General features: G+C 35.7%; 4 protein-coding genes and 2 long non-coding RNA genes across 8 annotated transcripts in view; 2 read left to right on the top strand and 4 right to left on the bottom strand.

Moving 5' to 3' along the window:
* LOC126920698 (activating transcription factor 3) overlaps positions 1 to 12,101 on the top strand; it is a 28,559-nt gene extending 16,458 nt beyond the window's left edge. Inside the window, exons 2-4 of one of the 2 annotated variants that reach the window (XM_050731429.1) lie at positions 7,195 to 7,402; positions 8,263 to 8,399; positions 8,955 to 12,101. In XM_050731429.1, the coding sequence (XP_050587386.1) occupies positions 7,219 to 7,402; positions 8,263 to 8,399; positions 8,955 to 9,389 (756 nt within the window). In that variant the 5' untranslated portion in view covers positions 7,195 to 7,218 and the 3' untranslated portion in view covers positions 9,390 to 12,101. Of the gene's footprint in view, positions 1 to 7,194; positions 7,457 to 8,262; positions 8,400 to 8,954 lie in introns of both variants that reach the window. The other variant, XM_050731428.1, reaches the window with a different exon arrangement.
* Positions 809 to 2,321, bottom strand: LOC126920739 (uncharacterized). Its single transcript, XR_007712072.1, has 2 exons — positions 1,648 to 2,321; positions 809 to 1,547 (listed from the first exon to the last, which is right to left on the bottom strand). It is a non-coding gene; the product is annotated as an uncharacterized LOC126920739 (long non-coding RNA).
* On the bottom strand, positions 3,723 to 5,819 carry LOC126920733 (uncharacterized). The gene is made up of 2 exons (XR_007712066.1): positions 4,393 to 5,819; positions 3,723 to 4,336 (listed from the first exon to the last, which is right to left on the bottom strand). It is a non-coding gene; the product is annotated as an uncharacterized LOC126920733 (long non-coding RNA).
* An 85-nt stretch (positions 12,102 to 12,186) lies between the features above and the next one.
* Positions 12,187 to 13,165, bottom strand: LOC126920724 (protein transport protein Sec61 subunit gamma). The gene is made up of 4 exons (XM_050731463.1): positions 13,007 to 13,165; positions 12,598 to 12,704; positions 12,428 to 12,530; positions 12,187 to 12,355 (listed from the first exon to the last, which is right to left on the bottom strand). Exons 2-4 carry the CDS (start codon positions 12,689 to 12,691, stop codon positions 12,346 to 12,348), a joined length of 207 nt encoding a protein of 68 aa, XP_050587420.1. The 5' UTR covers positions 12,692 to 12,704; positions 13,007 to 13,165; the 3' UTR covers positions 12,187 to 12,345.
* A 712-nt stretch (positions 13,166 to 13,877) lies between these two features.
* LOC126920705 (calcineurin B homologous protein 1) lies at positions 13,878 to 16,430 on the top strand. The gene is made up of 4 exons (XM_050731438.1): positions 13,878 to 14,427; positions 14,583 to 14,846; positions 14,923 to 15,016; positions 15,098 to 16,430. Exons 1-4 carry the CDS (start codon positions 14,361 to 14,363, stop codon positions 15,240 to 15,242), a joined length of 570 nt encoding a protein of 189 aa, XP_050587395.1. The 5' UTR covers positions 13,878 to 14,360; the 3' UTR covers positions 15,243 to 16,430.
* On the bottom strand, positions 15,231 to 19,868 carry LOC126920659 (protein transport protein Sec23A). Of its 2 annotated transcripts, XM_050731348.1 has the most exons (12): positions 19,678 to 19,868; positions 19,272 to 19,554; positions 19,094 to 19,180; positions 18,771 to 19,017; positions 18,451 to 18,700; positions 17,736 to 18,386; positions 17,514 to 17,667; positions 17,286 to 17,437; positions 17,037 to 17,211; positions 16,741 to 16,962; positions 16,538 to 16,558; positions 15,231 to 16,034 (listed from the first exon to the last, which is right to left on the bottom strand). In XM_050731348.1, the coding sequence occupies exons 2-12, from the start codon at positions 19,548 to 19,550 to the stop codon at positions 15,945 to 15,947; spliced, it is 2,328 nt and encodes a 775-aa protein (XP_050587305.1). In that variant the 5' UTR covers positions 19,551 to 19,554; positions 19,678 to 19,868; the 3' UTR covers positions 15,231 to 15,944. The 2 variants fall into 2 exon arrangements, with proteins under 2 accessions (XP_050587305.1, XP_050587306.1); XM_050731349.1 differs by lacking the exon at positions 16,538 to 16,558 and having other exon boundaries at positions 19,678 to 19,867.
* Between the last annotated feature and the right edge of the window lie 625 nt (positions 19,869 to 20,493).

The raw sequence follows: 20,493 nt of genomic DNA, 5'->3' as shown, positions 1-20,493 counted from the left end.
CCGTGGCACATGTTGGAAGGAAAACGAGTCGACCAGAGGATCGTGGAAAGATTAATTGCCAGCTGGGTCCCGTGCACGCGAAAGACGATCGCGCGTAGCCAGGATTTTCGGCGCGTCTCGCCGCTTTTGAGGCAAAGGGGGGGCACCTTCGATATATATCGTTGCTGGTGTATTTATGACTCGTGCTCGTTACGTGCCGCTTCGATGCATCGTACGCTTTACTTTAAGCTCCGTGGAAAATCATCGATAATACCTGGTTCTCGTCAAAGGCTTCAGAAATTTCTTTCTTCGACATTTTCTTTGATCTCTATTCGCGAATTTTCTGTGAAACCAGCGTTTGTCTTTCCAACATGTGACAATTCCCTAAATGTTACGCAACAGACCTTGGAATAGGTTGCTAATAAATGGCCCACCATTTGTTCTGCCGCGTTTAGTATAAGTTTAGAAGATAAATAGGTGCACGGCTGTAGAACGTGCACGTTATAGTCTTAATTTATTAGATCTATCCGAAAGAAGGTTAAGGAAGAAGGTTACAGAAGATGAGAGAACTCAATGGAAAACCATTTATATCTATAACGTAGCAATCGTCAGAGATACCATGAAAGGAGCGATTAGAAGGAGGTTAACTGTGAGAATAGTTTTGAGACTCGTCAGATAACGCAGAACTCGAAGACAGACGAGATGCAATTTTAAGGATGAATTAATTAAGAAAAAAAAAAAAAAAAGAAAGAAAATCGGGGTTATGCAATCGTTGAAACGCAAGAAACAAATTTGCGAGAATATAAATAGGAATGAAAAAAATAAATGGTGAAAGTTAGGTCGTTTAATCCGAATGAAATGTAACAGATAAATATACGAGATACGAATAAACATCATGAACAAAATAAAAAGGAGGAGTTTCGCTCGTTGAATTTTAATAATTACATTTAATTGCAACTATATCTCTTTTGTAGACGTTGGAAAAAGCGTTCGGCTCTTAAATAATCTCTACAAATGTGGAATAATTAAGAGAAAAGGAGCTGCAGTCTGGTCGAAACTGGCCTGAAATTTGCATACGTTCTTCTATACGTGTCTCTCGAACGCTTTCGTGAATTTTGTTTACCTATAAATATTCTCAAACAGACTTCTGAATATTTTAGCGATATCGGTTACATTTTTAGCATTATTTTTCGAGTTACTATTTTCGACTCTACCTTTTCAATGATCTATCGATATTTATCTTTACAATTGTTTTTCAAAATATCTTTTTCCTGTTCGACGAAGATCTCCGGATTTGAGCCTGTAGCTAGAGATATCGATTCGAACGGCAGTGGAAGATAATAACTCACGTTCGGATTATCGAAGATTTACTCTGCTGCCATATAGCTGGAAGATTTTGTAGTTTCTAAAAATTTATCCGCCCGATAATTTTGTGTTTTTCGTTGAAATATTTCCTATCCGTAAATCTTCGTTTTGTATCGTGTTTTTCGGATTACGATAAAAGAAGAAATATCGAGTTTTGAGCTGCTCCGTCTACTTCTGTTATTCCCAAATCTTCCTCGTTAAATCTAATGTACAGAACAGGAAAAACTTCTCAACGTACACCCTATTTTCCCACCATGTAATATATTCCAAACCAAATCTCGCGATCTTCGCTTTAGTACGTACATGCTCTGTGTACATGCCTCGTCCCTTCGACGAAATTTTCATTTGGAAAACATCTCAGATAGATCTCCTTTACCGCGTAATCATCCGCACCGCGTAAAGCAAACTTTATCAATTTTTAACATGTACCTTTCCTCTCGAAAGCTCAAGTGGCCTTTTCTTTCATATTCGTAAATCACTCGCCGTTAAAGAGCCACGGAACTTCTTCAAACACGTGTACCTCCCCAATTTCGCCTCTCAAGCCAAACGACAGTTCCACGAACCATCATCGACGTCGGGATCGATCGCCGTAAACACGTTCGACGACTGGTTATCTTCATCCCAAAGCCTTTCAACTGCCCTCCTTTGTAACGTACCTTGGACGCGAATACGACGAATCCAGAAGACAACAATGGCCCATCTGTCCACTACGTGCCCTTCTCCGCGCTCCTCGCTGGCAGTCGAAGATAAAATCGATAAGATTTCTGGTGCAGAAAGAGGGAAAGACGGCGGCTTGTCCGTGGAAGCTGACGCGCGACAAGCGCATAATACACTCGCGGCGCTCTATGAATCGGAAGTGAGCTTATTATTAGGCCACGCTCTACGAATAGTCCGCACCTTGACGAGACGAAATAATAATGGCGCTTATAAATTCTGTAGCGTTCGAAGCGCGCCTCGACCGGATTCATCGAGGATTTTGATGCATCGCCAGTTGCTTCGAAAGTTGGTGCGGTGTTTTAAATTTAGAATATTATCATTTCAATTTTCCCCGTTTCGTCGTATTTGTCTGTACATGATTTCGTAGATTTGAAACCGATGATTTGAATTTGATGGCATTTGGCAACAGAAGCTGAGAGTTGGATTTTAAATACTACGTTTCATGCTCTTTGCTTTTATTAAGTATCGTACAGTGTATTTCAATGTCGACCATCTCTTTTCCCAAGTTTTTATCTAACTGTTTGATAATTCTTCGCTTTTATCCGATGCTCTTCGTATATTTGGGTGACGTTTGAAAAACAGTTGAACGCGATTTATAACGTGGCATGGATTTAGCGACGATTATCGACGAAAGTCAAATGGCCAGAGGAAGGGTTTTCGAAGAAACTCGCCGCGTGGCAACAATCGAAAGCATTGTCTGCCGAAAATGTTTCGGCGGGAGATCAGCCGAATACCGAGTTGTTCGTGGCATACATCAAAATCAAACGGTTTCTATTTATACGTTTTATAACAGCGTGCAACGGCGACGGCTTCGATCGGACACCTGTTTCCATTCAAACAAACTCGGTTCTTCGATTATTATTTCAATCCGTTGCATCGCCCCTCGAGCTTTACATAAGCGCGCACTGATTACGTATTCGATCGGTGTGTTGCACTCGACCGATTATTTTCAAGAGTTTGCAGAACGATTTTTACTGGTCGTTACAGCTTTCCGTTGCATCTTCGGTTCTCGATTTTTTGTTTTTTTTTTCTTCTTTTTAACTTTCCATGGAAATTCGTCGAGGATCTTCAAACCTTCGAAATAAATCTTTTACATTCTAATTTCTGAAATTATTATCATCCGATAGTATCTGATATCTGTCGGACGTAGTTATTTTAAAATTACAGCGAAATCTCACACTATATATCTATATACGATAGATTTTTGAAAATGGAATGGAATAATAAAGCGAGAAAAGAAAGCTTTCCGACAGCTGGAAAATCGTAGAACGAACTTAACGAAGGAACGAAGATTAATTAGTATCGATTATTTGGAGTAGCATTTTGGTTAAACGAATCGAGTACTTGACGTAATTTAAAGGAATATTTCTATGTTTTCCGTGTCATAATGTCGTATTGTGCAGATATTTTTACATCACAAGATAGGTTCTTGGAACGCTTGAAATTCTCTTGCAAAAATATATCGGTATAATAATAAAAGAAAAAGGAAGAGAAAATCGTAGGATATTTTAGTGTCTTCTAATAAATAACTAAACGACAAGAAAAATAAACATTTAGAGAAATATACTCCTCGTTATAATTTTTCTTAACAGTTTTCAACGTTGTATATTAAAACGCTAAAGAAGAAAGAAAGAAAAATAAGTATGTCTCGGAGAGCACCATTCGGCGAAGATTGTTTTTACATTTATTTAACTCTGATTGGAGTGTAAAAATGGAAAAAGATACATACGTAGGTAGAAGTAGTTAATTAATGGAAATTCAGGCGTAACGCGCAGAATGTATCGCTTTGTTTCGCGATTCCACTCGGCCGACTATTTTCGTAGAGCTCAATTTCAAAATCTAAGCGTTCTTCCTCCTTCCGCTTCGTGGCCTCGATTCGCTGGATTCCTCCACATCCTCTCTATCATCTTCCCGTTTAATCGGTGTGAATAAATACGCGAGGGAAAATGACAAGAGGAAATTAGACCCACACACTCGTTTGTCGTTCGTTTGAAATCGTCGTCCTTTGTTTCCTCCATTTCTGGCTTTTATCTTCTCGTTAAAAGAAACACAGCGAATAGTTGGATTCTTAAAAATTAAATCGCTCACCTTCGTCCGTAAGTTCGTCCGTAGCAAGGAGACGAGACAGATTGCAGCGAATTCAAAGTTTCTACGCTGTTATAGGAAATCAGAAGATAACGATCGAACAGACGTATAAAATATCCATACAATGGTTTCTGTAACAGACGATAGGCGAAACAATCTTCCACCGAGGTTCTACCGCTTCGATCGTACTCTAAAAAATTACGAATTTCCATAAGAATTCACCATGTAGCTGTCACTTTCTTCTACCTTTCAATCTTTCGAGCTGTTCGACGTGACTTCTGAATGGCTCGTGTATCCCTGACTCGTTTTCCCGTGGCAGCATATAGGTCAGTGGGTATATACGTTGCTCGGCTGGTTTGGCCACGAACCGACGAATCCGTAGGAGACCAGATCCGGTCCGAGGAAGTGGACTTTTTGGTCGGCGGATGCCAGGCCGAGAAGGCCCGCGAGGACCACTTCGAAGATGGTGGAGTGGCGATGGAACCGTAGAAGGCTGCGAAGGAGGAGTTGCAAGGGCATTAGGCTCCGAATACGGAACGATAAAATTCTTACGAAACGCGGCGTTATTTCCCTCTCTGTTCCGTCTTATCGTCTTTCATACTCTCGTGCATCGAACTGGCACTCTCACAAAACGAGAGGCAGAAACGTCGGAGGTAGAGGGAGGATCCTCGTGCGTTGCGGAGAGGAGGTTGGGCAACTGGAAACGAGCCGGTGGCCGAAGAATTCGACGCTCGAAAACAAACCTCCGCTGGAGGACGCGTTTCGTTTTAGAGGACACGCCAGACACACGACGCGGGGCCGACCGCGCGTCAAAATGTATTTTTGACGGCCGTTTGACAAGCTTTTAACGTTCCCCTTCCTGTCCTCCTCTTCTTCTTCGTCCGCCTCCTTTCCGCCTCCACGCAACGATGGATTTTCGCGCGTCCTGCGAGCCGCTTCTGTGCCTCGTTATTTTTGCGGATCGTGTTACGTAAGCGTGCTCTGCCTCTGGAAAGGTTACCGGAAAGTGACAGGTTCTGTGGCCGAGATAACGAGCAGGAGAACTGAAACTTTTTGAGGATATGCGAACTGAAACGAGGCGCGAGTACATTTCGCTTTGGAACTTCCTGCGACGAGGTTTGTAGAGGTTTTTGGTTCACATTTTCTTCGCGTTTATGCGATTATTTAGGAATATGAAATTTAATTTAGAAACTAAAACCAAAATCATCTGCCGCAAAGGTGAAGTTTGTACAAGTTGACGTGGTGCAGATTCGGAGATAATTTTTTCGTATTTGCACGTTTCTCGTGTTTGAAGCTTATGCTATATTTGTCTTACATAGGTTTAGGAATATTTCGTGACTTTTAGAAATTTCTTAATTAATAATTTTCAGCGCGATTCACGATGAATGTCGAGTTAAAATACTGTATCCTCTGACAGCCGATCGAAAACTGGTCGCGCTTCAGCTAAATCGATAAGGATCTTCAGCTTCCGGTTTCGTTATCAACGTTTCGCGATTCGGTTTGAATTCCTCTTTGTTCCCGCATTGATTCGAGCTCAATAGCCACGCTTTCAAGGACGTATCAATAAACTTCTCGTTCCCCGGAAAGAAGACTGCACAATAAGGGGAATAGAGATCCAGTTAGCTCCGGTAAATCATCATTGAATCGTCGCTCAACGCGCGTGCAAATATGCTAATTCGTTTCTACAAATTAACCAACTATTATTTTACTTTTCCATGTATCGGCGACTCACGTTGTTTGTTAAACTCTTAACGTTTACACGTGTAGATCGCGTTTCTCGAGCATTGCATCGTGAGTTCGGATACTTCGAATTATTTTTCCAAAAAGCTCATAATCGTAAAACGAGGAAAAAGAGATCGCGAGTCTTTAATAATTTTCGTGGCATCAATTTCAAATAAAAATTAAAGGTCGTTAAAAAAATTTCCAGAATAATTCGTACGAAACGTTTGAAAAAATTCATGAACGAAAGTTTCGTAATAATATACATAAAGTATATGAAAAGAGAATTATGTAAAAAAGAAAAAGTATAATAACTCGTATAAAGCGCATTGTACATAAAATTCCACGATACAAACATAGATTTTGCGTGATATACGTGTTTGTTTGTATATATCGTAACAGATAATGGAAATTCTATGTACATTCGACTGTGTCAAATTAATAATAAATTCGATCGTAAAAACCTTTCGAGATAATGGCAAGTTTCCGTTACCTCTGTTCTTTTCTAATTAATTGGAATCCCAGGAAAAACCGCAATCAAGGATGTTGCAGTTATCAAACGTTCGAAATTCTCCAGAGAGTCGTAGAAAGGACGTATCCGTAAACTGTTGTGATTTCGTTTCATTTTTGCCAAAACTCTCTTTCTCTCTCTCTCTCTCTCTCTCTCTCTGGAAATACATTCGATCAAAGATAAACCAGACAGAGATGAGAAACAATCGGATTTGACTTCTGTATTTTTATATTTCGTAGGTATTCGCCTCGTTCTCTTTATTTTTCAATTATTCCATTGAATAATTCCACGAAATTACAACAAGACCGGCGGACTTGTTTGTCGATCGAGCGTGAGAAAAGATTGCTTTTCTTTTGTTTCCGACGGAAATAATTATTTAAAGAACGAGCGGAGTCGTTAACGCCATAAGATCCCGCGATAAGCTCTACATACACAAGTAACGTTTATTAAAAAGAACTGTTTCGAATTATTTCACGATTGTTTACGATTTCCAAATAGACGAAGGAAATTCTGAAATCTGCATTCTGTCCTTGTTCGTTGTTAATCGTTCGATAGGATCTAGAATCGATACGAAGAGTAAATCTTTCCAACGTGATCGACAGATTTTCGAAATCATTTTGCGGATTATGATAAAACCGATATGTATCCGTTTCATAGCATCTCTTGTCTAAGCGTTCGACAAATTAGTATACTCGTCGACTTCGTCGAAACATAACGCTATCAGAAACTCGAATGCCACAAAGAGACTTCATTCGCTTTCAACCAGCTCGAACCATCAAACCGCACATCCGCACTCTTAATCTCTGTTCTTGTTCCAGGTTAAATGGTAATCTAAATCGACCATGTACAACCTGAATCTGAACGTGAACCCTAGTCCGACGGCTGCCGCGGGTCTTCTCGGTGTCGCGGCGGCCGAGGTCACACCAAGGACACCGGAAATCGTAAACTCCCTAATCGCCATGACCAATCCCTTCGAGGGTTACACGAACGAGAGGAGCAGGGACCGTACGGATTCGACTAGTAGCGGTGAGCCGAGCCCACCGAGCGTTCAGCACACCTGTAGTCAGCTCATTAAAGAAGGTAGCCATCCGGTGGTGGCCTTGATAATATATCCTACAGGGTCTTCTCTCGTTGCCGAATTTCTTGCTCTTCTTCTTTTCTTTTACCGTCGAAACTCGCTATATATTCAAGGTTATCCGGGATTCGGTAGCGATTCTGGTTTTCTAGGGACAGAATGGTAGGGATAGTACCGTGCAGAAAGTCTTAAACTTTCTACGATTGTAATCTTAATAACGGTAATTAATCGTATTTTTAAGAATCTTTAGATATTTCCTTCGTGATGCTACTTGGTTGCTGTCTTCCTCTGGTTTGCAAATTTTACGCAGATACTCGAGCAAATAGGCTCGAGATAAATTACCTTGCGTTATAAAACATAGGATGGAACGATTTAAAAAATAGGCCGCCAGAAAGGTGCAAGTCAGAAAACGAAAATGAGTTGTTCGCAATACTTAAAGCGGAACGGTAGATAATACAAAAATACAGATCGCAGAAAATTGCAAAAAAAAAAAATTGTCGACAAATTAGACAGTCATATTCATAAAAACAAAACATTTTCGTTTGATGGATTTTTAGGAATGACTGGAAAAAAGCAGAAAGATCGAAGGAACGTTCAGACGATCGATATTATTGTCAATGTCTAAAGTTCTCAACATTGTAGTGGCTTTTACGTACGATAATGTTGAAAACTTCAAATATTGACAATGATATATTGATAGGTCGAACGCTCGTTGAGAATACTTTGGTGAGCGATACTTTATATTCCAAAAGCCTTATATTATGGTTTTTAGTAACGATTTAGGCGATTAACTGGTATTTGAACATCACAGGATTGAAGTTGACGCTGCAAACAAAAAGGAGAGCCAACGGGACCGGGGACGATACGAAAAAGAAGACAAAGAAGGAAGACGGGAGCGCAGACGACGAGGAAGAGGAGGAAGCGAGCAACAACAACAACCGCGGTGGAGTAAGAAACCTTCACATACTGTTCTCGTTAATACGATAAAGCAGTCGTGATGTTGGGCGATCCGCGCTGTAAGTCGCCGTTTCATCGATTTCACGGGTTTTCAAGTCAGACCGGATATACTCATTCCATCCAGTTCTCTATCAGTTACTGCTCTCGTCAAGAACTCAAACGCTACACCATAAAATAAATTACTTTCATACAGCTGTTCTTTATAAACGTATAAAGTACTGTGCAAAACTCTTAGGCTCTCGGTAAACGAAAATGCTTTGCTTTTAGAAATTAATGTAAAGATGTTCGATGTCATTACTTCTTAAGAAATATTTAATTTAATAAATAATTCAACCAGAAATATTGATTAATCTGTAGCAAAATAAAGAAAATATTTAACCTTAAGTTGTTCTTAACGTCATATGGAAATATTTCCTAGAAATATCAATTGCTATTGCGAGGTCGTTGTGGTAAATAGCCTAAAGCTTTTGCACATTGCTGTACTAAAAAGATTTCTAACGATAAGACAAGACTAGAATGGTTCTTAAAGATCTAAAATTTTTGTAGCTAACTCCAGAGGACGAGGAAAGGCGCCGAAGGAGACGCGAGAGGAACAAGATAGCCGCCACCAAATGTCGATTGAAGAAACGCGAGAAGACAGTGACCTTGGTGCAGGAATCAGAGATTCTCGAAACGCAGAACCACGACCTGAAGTCGCAGATTCAGGAGCTGGAAACACAGAGGCGCAGGCTAGTAGATATGTTGAGTCTCCATGGACCAACTTGCTTGAAGCAAGGTGGTACAGATACCTCGTACCAACAGTTTGCAGAACCTTTGCAGCTGCCCAGTTACCAGGAAAACTTTGTGCAGCCTCCACCAGCATTGAATCAGCCTCAAAACTGTGTGACAGAATATCCGGTAAAGGTGGAAGAGTACGAGGGTGACTTTTATCGACAAGAAAGTCCCTTCGTGCCGACTTCAAACGCTGGTTGTACGGTTTAGTAGCTTTATAGACGTTCTAAAAACGTCTACCGCGCCATTTTCAGGAGTAGTCCTTGTGAAGATTCGGTTTACCGGTTGACGAATATGGTACGTTGTTCGGTTAAGAATCTAGGATCGTCTAACGATGAAAGAACAGTCGTATGCATTCCAAGAAGACGCAAGAAAGCGGAAATACCTATGTCGGTTAGTGGAAACGTCGTCTTGAAGACGATTTAGGAATTTTGAACGAGATTTTGAGATTATTCTGGGTCCTTTTGCATCCTACTGAACTAGTATCATTAGATGGATATTAAAAGTCACAAGTTACAAATTATCAATACCAAAATTGCTTTTCATCTATAATTTATAAAGAAAATTTTATAAATTAGAGATTATTCGATTATTTTATTTGCGGAAAAAATGGTAAAATTATAAAGAAGAAATCCGTAACTATAACTTATCATTTGTCATTTCATTAATCATCGATATTATTAGTTAGTAGATTATTACAAGAAACGACCCTGATCTCGTTCTTAGTACTTCCGGTAGACCGAATTTTCTGGATCTCCCTTCTCTGTTAATCGCAAGTCTGTAGTTCGTAAGTTGATTACTGTAATAACGGTGCGCTCCTATCTTCTCCTTTCACCCTGTTTTCTTCTTCTTTCTTTTTTAATACTTCCCTCTATACTCGAAGCGTTCGATGGAGAACGCTTGAAGACATTCCTTGAAAGTAACCCTTTCTTGAAAATAAGTAACCGATTCCTTGAACATAAGTACTGTGACATTCTAAGGTATAATTAATGTAATCGATAAATGTAAGGTAGAAACGAATCATCTTTGCGATACCCGATTCATTAATATCGATATATTTGTATCGAACGTTATACAAAGAGAGATTATAAATTCTTATTTTATTCTTGACCGTATTGTATGATTGTTTTCTAAACAGACATACTTGTGGATTATGAACATGATATAGTAAAAACGATTGAGCATCGCAAAGATGTTTCGTTGCTTTAGGTAAGAGTCGAGAATTTCTTTTACAAATGGCGGTTCGCGTTAAGTGCCGTTATTTTTTACGCGACATCTCAATTCACCAGTGAGAACAGAAAAGTATAATTTGTAACTCGGCATAAAATAAGTCCTCTGATATTGATTACGACTATCTCACGTGCATTGGGACGCGATTACGAGATGCGTTCTCAAAGGATACTTATAATTATACGAATAATCGAAAACGATATATTTAATACTGTGCATATTTTATACAGTTTACGTATGTTATTGTATTTACACTCGCAGACACGCACATGTCAAACACGTATGCGTCATTAACAGTTAACGAGAACACGATATACATGACGATTAATGACAATGATCGAATGATATACCTCAATTTCGTGGGTAGTTACCCTCCCTCAGTGCGTTTGCGTGCAAAAAATTTGTTACAACCTAATTTTCTTTTATATTACAACTCTGATCGTTCGTAATCGTTCAAATTTTTAATACACGAATGTATATGTAATAGTGACAAGGAGGAATGCCAAAGAACCATCAGAAATATCGATCAGAGAATATTTTTGTTTCTTTATAGCAAGATTATCGGTGGAAAGAAATTAGTAAACGCACTCTGGGCTACGCTTACGCGTTCTTGCAATGTACGGAAGCTAGTTTAATTCTTAGCCGAAAGCTACTTTAAATAGTGAAACGCTTTTTCGTGTCCACGGACTAAAAAATGCTTTTCATTCATTCGGAATGTTACCGCCGATTGATCTAACGAAAGAGAAGATTTTCCTTGCACTTCATAAAGCGGAAGTGAGACAAAGTCTTCCTCTTGTTCTTCTTTCACGAGATTAAGAAAAAAGCGTCCACGAGCATTAAGAATGATTTCTTTTTTTTTACGCGTAGGACGAACACGTAACAGTCACACGTGTGGTGCTACATATATATATATAGATATTATATATATTTGCTTTTTATATAAATTTTATTAAGTTGCCCGAAAAGAGTATTTAATAGTTTAATACACATGTTAAGCGTATATTATCGATGTCTATTTACTAATGCAGAGTTCTGAAAGTAATAGTATATCAGATATATTGAAACAGAGTTTATATTTATATACGAGATTTTTCTATCGTTGACACATTTAAAAAAGAATCCGAAAATAGTCGAAATAATTATTATTAATATGCTAAAAATGCACAATTGATTTTAATATGCAGACTGTTTGAAAGTATTGCATTTTATTTTAAACGAAAAATATTCCGATGTTTACGGAATATACATATACACATACATTTGTCAAAAAATCACGGACAAAATTGACGATTCTTTAAAATAAAACATAGAGTGTATTTTCATATAATTACGTTTGCTATCCAATATATACTGCCATTATTAAAATCCCAGATACAGTCGCTTATAGTATCTGGCCTATAGGTTGGTTGTCTTTTTAGTAAAGTATATTAAAAACGAAGTCTTTCTAGAGGATAAGTGCAGAATAACTTTAATAACCAATAGCAAACAGTATATAGGATTTTATTCATTGTAACAAAATCGTACTATTGTCTTTTCATTACTGAGTACCTGGCCGTGGTTTTCCATGCGACAGCTATTTTTTCTTAGGAGAAATGCATTGAATTGAAGCTAGAAAAATGGCTGACAAAATCTTATTGTTGTAACCCCTAAGGGAAAATTTTATTCTTCAAATAAAAGTGCCTTCGATACTAATCATCTAATGTTTATTTTTGCTTCAAGTTACTCCATAAGTTTTAATAGAAAAGTCTAAATGTTAAAAAAGTACAAACAACAAGAATATTACACACACATTTTATTATAAAATTCAATATTAATATTATACACACACATTCTCATGTCTCAATCACAATCAATTCAAAACAAAATATATAATTTTACCTTATAAATAAAGATACATAATGGGAGAAAACAGTAATTGTACCTATTTAGTGTGAGCTTATGAACCCCTAAAAAGAAAAAAGATATATAAATATAATTATTTGAATAAATGTAAAGAGTACACAACCAAATCTACTTACACAATGATGTTATTAATTGGAATATGGATTAATTTAACAAAAAATCCTATAAATCCCATTATACAAAAACCAATGGCAGTGGCAATGGCAATTTTCTGAAATTCTAAAAATCATCATACAATAAGTTACAGTTGATACTCATTTGTCAATCGACTTTATTAGAAACCTACCTTTTCTATCAGGCTTCGTGCACCGTTTAATAAGACGAATACTGTCTTTCGCGAATTGACGTCCAGGTTCGGTGAGTTTCTTCACTTGATCCATTATGTTCGTGCAACTGAAAGTAAAATGTACGTGTAACGAAGCAACACATTGAGCAAGTCACAGTTACGCCCGATCTTTATAATTAGAACAAACCAATAGATATGTAAATTACATATGCTTTTGAATATATAGTACGCCTAATAATTTATTATATCTCACTTGAACTAGATAGATTATATATATTCAATTTTGAATTCCTTAATAACAGAATTTGATTTATAGGTTATAACAAATGTTTTTTAGCGTATTGCTAATATTTTTCTTAGTTTTCTGTAAAAAAAATCGGGAAGTTGGTCTTCAAAACACTATACTCACGTTGTGTAGTATTGGAGGACGATTCACGAAGTGTTATTTGACGTATACCGCGTGTACGGTATACGTATAAAAGACTGTGCTTGTCAGAAGTTGAGGCGCTACGTGGACACTACGCTGTAGGAACGTCACTTCCTAGTCACTGACGTTGGAATTGGAGAACTGCAGCGGGAATTTATACTTATTCAAATTTATATAAATTTTCTGAATGACTTTCTGAAAAATTGTAATTTGGATAATAATACAAAATAACGAATAAGTAATTTATGAATATAATTCACATGGATTCATATAACTTTCTATCTCAAGAGAAAAAGTAAAAATGATACGGAAGGAAAAGTTTTTCTAAATAAATCAGTTTTCATTAAATGGAGGATAGATAAAGGAATGTTAATGCATGATATTGATTATCCATAATTTAATATACATAAATAAAGAAATTCATTTTATTATGAACTTTTTATTGAATAATATGATTTGAGAACACCTTACGAATTATGAAATGTCTCTTAGGGATTCCTACGATAGTGGTCACGATCATATAAACAGGTCCCAACATTCACTAGGGAAACCATCCGAAAATTGAGTCATGAAAAAACAACATGGAGGAAAATAGGTTCTCGTTTTCACGAGACAGACAGAGATGAGTAGAGTATTTCTGTCTCTGTCAGAGACATTCATAACACGTCATACACGCGCAAAACGAGAACCTTTTTGTCTTCCATGCTGTTTTTTCACGATTCAATTTCCGGATGGTTTTTTCTAAGCTCCAGTAATGTCCACTAAGCTCCAATGTCGAAATGATAGTGGCTGATAGTAGTCATAGGGTTTCCTAGAATATGAAATTTAGTTCTTTTTTTTTCAATTTTGGCACGAAGCATGTTTTGTTGAATATAGTTATGTTCAGCCAGAGAGGAAATCTGGTTCGTTGTAACATTTAATAATATTAGCAAATAATAACATTAATTACAAATCGCAGGTAGCTGTAAAAAAACTTAGCGTATAAAAGAAGATGATTTTAAAAAATTATTTGATTATATCATACTAATGTTAAATACATTCAATTTGTCTATTAGAATACTTCTGCAACATATATATACCGTCACGAGTCGATTGTAGTATTCTATACTGTATAGATGTACAGGCACACGTATATTAGCTTCGACTTTGAGTGAAATTTCTACATTATCAGTTACCTTTGACACTTACGATTGTGGTTAACCTGTCAATCTGTCAGGGAATTATATTTAGGGACTGTACTTTGACCAAGAAAATTAAATATGCAGATTAGTCGAACCTAGTCCAAATTATCAAATTATTTTATTAAAAAGTATTTTAATTATTACAAGAAAAAAATATGGGTAATAGATCTAGTCTTCTTTTGCGTGAAGAAGAAATAGCACAAATCCAAGAAGCTACTGGGTGTAAGTTTTATTTATAAGATACTTATGATATTTTAAAATGATGTCCATATTCATTGTTTTGTTTAAAAAATTCTTTTTTAATTGTATGCATATGTATTCAAATATTATGCAAGTTTATATATAAGCATTCTATTATTATTTTGATGTGATTATAGTTACACCAAACCAAATTGAACGCTTATATAGTCGTTTCACAAGTCTTGATCGTGGTGATTGTGGAACACTTAGCAGAGAAGATTTCCTGAGAATCCCAGAATTAGCAATAAATCCTCTTGGTGATAGAATTGTAAATGCTTTCTTTGAGGAAAGTGGTAATGATAGGGTAAATTTCTTACAATTTATGCAAGTGTTGGCTCATTTCAGACCGATTAAAAAGAACAGCCCTAATAGATTAAATTCTAGACAAGAGAAACTGAAATGTAAGTCAATAATATGTTGTTGATTAAATCTAGTTAAAAAGGTCTTAATATATTGTAAGTTTCTTATTATTTTCAGTTGCTTTCAAAATGTATGATTTAGATAATGATGATTTAATTTCGAAAGATGAACTTCTAGCTATTTTGCACATGATGGTTGGTGCAAATATTAGGTAAGAAAGTAGTTCTGATTTATCAGTTTCAGTATAAAGTAACAATAACATATTTGAACAATTTTTATTTATTTATTTTAGCGAAGAACAGTTAACTAGTATTGCAGAGAGAACTATAGTAGAGGCTGATGAAAATGGTGATGGAATGATTTCATTTGAGGAGTTTTCTAAAGCACTAGAGAGGACAGATGTGGAGCAAAAAATGTCTATACGATTCCTTAGTTAATTTATTTATTTTTGTTTAGATGATGCACAATTTGCTGATGTGTTGAGCATATGTAAGAAGATTTATAATTGATATTAACGAATACAATTACTTCTTGTTACATCTGCCGGTTTGTGACAAGGTTGAATAACGTTTGGTATTTAATGGTACAATAAAAGGAAAGATATCGTAAATTGCATTTCTTTCAAATTGTTATTAAAACAGCTACAGTTTTAATTAATAAAAAATAGTACAATATTATATATTTTTATGATTCATAGTATACAAACTCAATTGCCATTACAGATTTTGGTAACCTGTTGTTTACAATATCTAATCCATTATTCGTTCTGCTACACCGTTTACAATCTTCCAAAAGAAAAAGAGAAGGTGACCACATTTATAATAAAGAGCATTCTTGAAAAATAAGTTATGATATTAATGACACATTAAAAAAAATGGAAACATGGATGTAAAATATGTATTACATTAATACTATGTATTTTATTTGTACATGAATTATATCTTGACTTCGGAAAAAATATTGAGGCATTATTATATATTTCATTAATCGTATATTTTCATTATAATGGAAATTCTTACTGTATCTATTTTACCTTCCTTAATAGACTGCAACTATAGGTGTCAACTATCATCATAGTGTCTGAGGCATTAAATTTTGCATATGCAAAACAATGAGAATATCTTTTGTATTGCTGCATTTTAAGCCGTGGATGATACAGCCAATTTTTTTAAATGCTCCATGAATACTTGTAGACTGACATCGTCAGTTAAGACAGGTGCTCCACTTTCCTAAATCATAATAACAATTAATTAGAAATTATAATTGATAATTGTAGAAATAGAGAGGAATCAAAGAGTTTTATTCCCAAACCCATAGAAAAAAAAAGAAAAAATATTAGAGTTAGTTACAATTGATAAAAATATATTTTAAGAAAATAGATGTCTTGATGCCAACCACCAGTGAATTGTGACAATACTGCTACAAAAAACTGTTAAAGTGTATAGAATTTTATGCTTGCTTTATAGCAACATGAAATTGTGTTAAATAATGTCAGATAAATTAAAAGAACTCAATATTGATGTTCCTGTAAACTTTCAAAGTAACGATTAATATGTTAGTTATTTTACTACTGTTAAGAAACATGTATGATAAAGAGAAAATAAATATTTTACTGCATAGATAGATATCAACTGTCTAGGTCTGGAAATTTTTTTGATCAAATTCCATTACCAAAGCAACGAAAGCAAATATAATAAAAGAAATATAATTATCAAATGAATGAAGAACACACCCCACTGGGTATCGGCATCCCCTGGTTGCAGGATCACGGTGATAAAAATGATGGTAAAAAAAAAATTATTAGTTACGTATGATTGATTCATATTTAATGTTGTTGAAAGTGAACAACAAATAAAATAGTTTGATATAGAAAAAATTTATGTTGTAAATGAAACGCATCATTAAGAATAAAAATGAGAAACAAAATATACTTACCGCTCCATAGGCGTACATATTATTGTGAGTTTGACTTGGATTTACTTTACTCAATAAAAATCTCGCTTGTGAACCACCTTGTTCAGTATCAATATATCTTGGCGCAGGAAACCGTTCAACTAATATTTCAGCGGCATCATCAACAGGTGCTGCTAATAATTGTTTGAAATTCTTGTATTCCGGCAAATCTTGACATCTTAATTGGCGCCATTGTACAATGCTCTGTAATAAATTAAACTCATTACGATCATATCATTTATTATAAGTAATCATAAGTAATATTAACAAATAACTACCTCTCCATGGAATATAAGGATTTGGAAGAAAGTATCCATCAATAAAATCCTGTCTGGTTGAATAGACGAAGTATCTAATAAAACTGGTTCTGGGGGACCACTCAATCCATAACTGTACAAAATTGGCTGCACCATTATTAAAGAATTTGTTAAATCTTCTCGCATGAGCATATGTCTGTAATATGTAAAATTCGATTAGTAACGAAGCGTTTCGATTGATCGGAACACAGAAGTACAGCAGCTACTGACCTATAAAAACTAGTTTCATCAGGGGAATTATTAAATACTTGTAAGAATTGCGATCTACGCAAATGATACATAAATTGAGGATATAAAGAGAAGTTCTCTGCAAGTCTAAAACTGTTTGGATCATCTTTTGTGTATTCTCCGAATTTTTGGCACTATTACAGAAATCCTTAATGTTAAAAAAATTATAATATTAAAATATTAAATGCTAATTTAGCAAAAAATACGAACCAGTCTGATAAGCATTCGATCGACCCATCTTAAAACATCTGGTCCGTCATCACTCTCTGCTTTAAATACCGCTAAACGTGACATAAGAACAGCTGCTGCTTCTTGATCAAAACCAGCACTTATATGATGCAAAGATGTTGATGCATCCGCCCAGCTGTAATAAGGAATATTGCAATTTAAAATACAATAATATTTAATAATTGGATGATTATATTAACGTACTTTCTAGCAATCGTAGTAACTCTAATTCTTCGTTGACCACTACTATGTTGATACTGCGTGATGAACTGAATGCAACCCCTTCCACCTTGAGGAATCGGCGCAGTATGTTGATTAACAACCTCGAAAAACAATGCTGTAGTACTGGATGGCGTAAGGGAACAAAATTTCCACTGACACGTTCCACCTAATCCTACTTCCTGTTCTCCGACACTCGATCCTTTTACGCCTAGAGACACACAGGGTCCAATCGCACCCGAAACTTTGATCTCTCGCGATGTCTTTACTTCTAATATCGCATTAAATGCCATTTTCAAGTCGCCTTTATGATCCTTAGCGAATACACGTTGGAACGTTTGTTTAAATAGAGAAGAATTGAAAGAATCTCCCATGACCATGTGACCACCTGTTGAGTTACAACATTGTCTCATTTCTAACAGACCCGTTTGATCGAGAGCGCATGAGTATATATCTATTATGTGGCCATTGGTTGCGGCTCGTGACGTGAGAGAATCATAGTGTTTAGTCGCCTTTTTCATATGTTTGGCGTTATCTTTTTGGATATCATGATGAGATCTAATAGGCTGTCTTAAGTCGTCCGTTACGACTTGACCTGGTCCTTGAGAACAAGGCCCACCGACAAATAACATTATTCTGAAAATAATAGTAAAATATACTCAAAACACTTAAATACAATGTTTACAAATGAAATGTGTACCTAGCTCCTGTATTAGCATAACTGGCTTCCAAAAGACCAGTAGCAACAGCTAGTGCGACACCCGTTGACCGCAATGGACGTTTTCCCGGACCGATCGGCCATGGATCACGTTGTAATTCTCCCAGAAGGTCTGTTAAACTCATATCACACTTATGTACAGGCTGTAAAAAGCGATTAGCTGGTGGAAGTGGTTGTCCACTTGGTCCTCTTTGTTGATTTGGATTTTGACCCGGCATTGGTCTGCCTATACCTATAACACTCTATAATAAATATTTATTCTACATTGTTTTATTCTATTATAGAAAAATAAAAATATGTACCCAACATATCTTGGACTTGTTTTGGTTGTAAATCTTTAGTACCCCGGAAAACATAACTTTTACTACATCCTTCACAACCTAGTTCATGAACTTGGACCATTCTTCCAAATGTAATAAGACCAATTAGGGCATTAGGTGGGAGCAAAGAAAGTGACATTTGCAATGAATCTTTGAGAGAACCTAGTTCTTCATCATCCATACATGTATCCACGACCATCAAGAAAATTGGAGGCATGCATTGTGCTCTCTATATAAAGATAACAATCAATATCTTGTGGATCAATATAAATACTGCTTCATCTTGATTTATAAATATTATTTACCATTATGGTATATTCAATTGTCGAAAACTTCGGTATTAATTCAGCTGGCTGATATTGTTCTGAAATAGCAGCATATTGTGGAGGAAACTGAAAACATATTAAATATCAAAATATTATTTTATTTCTTAAGAGAAGATAATTTTGTTCAGTTCCTAAAACAAAATGACTTGGTTCTTACAGGATTCCTCTGAAAGCAAAGGTTGCACACCCATAGCTTAGCACGGTAATCCACCTGGCACAGTGGATTTAAAATTGCTCTGCAAGTAGACCTTGTACAAAGAACAGGATCATATTGTATTGGTGGAAGATCTGACCTTTCTTTGATCGGTTGGTAAAGTGTTCCTAATGGCACAACAAGTCTGGTGGCATCTAAACGTGAAGAAGGCCAAACATTCCAAGTGATACGTACTCCATCACGGTCTTCATTTTGTTGAATGAAATCTTCATAAGTAGTCATTTTTCTATGTTTAAAGAATACCATAACAAATAACAAATTCAACTGATATTTAATTTCTATTATACATACAGTTTCTAAATATGTGACAAGTGTAATGGTGCAATCAGTGATTTTAGGTTAAACATACCTAATTAAATCAACGTTTAATTATCGTTTCCCGATAATGAGTTTGAAAGAATCTTAAATAATCTCAATTATCAAATTCTCATAGTTACAATATTATTTTACAATTGTATTAAAATGACACAATTTCACCGTAACAGCACAACTCGTGCCGTCATTGAAGCCACGTCACTTGGAAGCTTGGAAGAATTACTCTGACGCATGCGTGCAGCGCTTTAATATCACAGGCGGTATTCGAACGTGAATTTGTAAGTAAACAAAAATTTGGAATATTTAAAAAGATAGCTCTTTATAATATTTTATATCATTCCTTTATTTTGTCGTTAGAATGAAAAATGTAAGCTAAATCTAAAGAGAACAATAAATGTATCTAAGTACATTGACAAGCCCACAATGCAATTATTTTTATTTTGTGGAATTGCGAAGTTCCAAACTTAACTTAAACATAGAAACTAAGGAGAATTATAATCGTGATATAATTTGTCAAGTACATCGATAAGATAGGTAATTCTCTTTTTAATAATAAATAATGCACGCAAATAATATTTTATTATAGTCTCTGAAAATCCAAAGGCTATTAGGTTATTAGCTAAGTTGTAAAAAGAAACAAATCCTTTTTTTGTTAAATGCTGCCGACCAGTTAATAATGTTCTATTTTAAACTGATTTCCTAAGAAATTTATTTTTCTTAGTTGTATTACTTTTTTAACGAACTAATGATATTTATGTTCTAGCATTTATTTCCAAATAAATGTGAAGATTTACATCGAAAAGTACATGCACGTGGCAAGTTTGAAAGCGTGCGTAAAAGTAATTATAAA

The sequence above is a fragment of the Bombus affinis genome, chromosome 9 (genome assembly GCF_024516045.1).
Source record: "Bombus affinis isolate iyBomAffi1 chromosome 9, iyBomAffi1.2, whole genome shotgun sequence".
Classification (NCBI taxonomy): Eukaryota; Metazoa; Arthropoda; class Insecta; order Hymenoptera; family Apidae; genus Bombus; species Bombus affinis.
Note: the sequence above shows the minus strand (reverse complement) of the source record. Positions and strands in the feature narration are given on the sequence as shown.

What these genes read in the sequence shown, in the direction of transcription:
- LOC126920659 (XM_050731348.1), bottom strand. Translation starts at nt 19,550, where the DNA reads ATGACTACTTATGAAGATTTCATTCAACAAAATGAAGACCGTGATGGA. An exon ending in ACAAGTCCAAGATATGTTGG is followed by an intron (nt 18,701 to 18,770) that starts GTACATATTTTT and finishes AGAGTGTTATAG; the next exon opens with GTATAGGCAGACCAATGCCG. An exon ending in ATCGAATGCTTATCAGACTG is followed by an intron (nt 17,438 to 17,513) that starts GTTCGTATTTTT and finishes TTTCTGTAATAG; the next exon opens with TGCCAAAAATTCGGAGAATA.
- LOC126920705 (XM_050731438.1), top strand. Translation starts at nt 14,361, where the DNA reads ATGGGTAATAGATCTAGTCTTCTTTTGCGTGAAGAAGAAATAGCACAA. An exon ending in TAGACAAGAGAAACTGAAAT is followed by an intron (nt 14,847 to 14,922) that starts GTAAGTCAATAA and finishes TATTATTTTCAG; the next exon opens with TTGCTTTCAAAATGTATGAT. An exon ending in ATGGTTGGTGCAAATATTAG is followed by an intron (nt 15,017 to 15,097) that starts GTAAGAAAGTAG and finishes TATTTATTTTAG; the next exon opens with CGAAGAACAGTTAACTAGTA.
- LOC126920724 (XM_050731463.1), bottom strand. Translation starts at nt 12,691, where the DNA reads ATGGATCAAGTGAAGAAACTCACCGAACCTGGACGTCAATTCGCGAAA. An exon ending in CACGAAGCCTGATAGAAAAG is followed by an intron (nt 12,531 to 12,597) that starts GTAGGTTTCTAA and finishes GATGATTTTTAG; the next exon opens with AATTTCAGAAAATTGCCATT.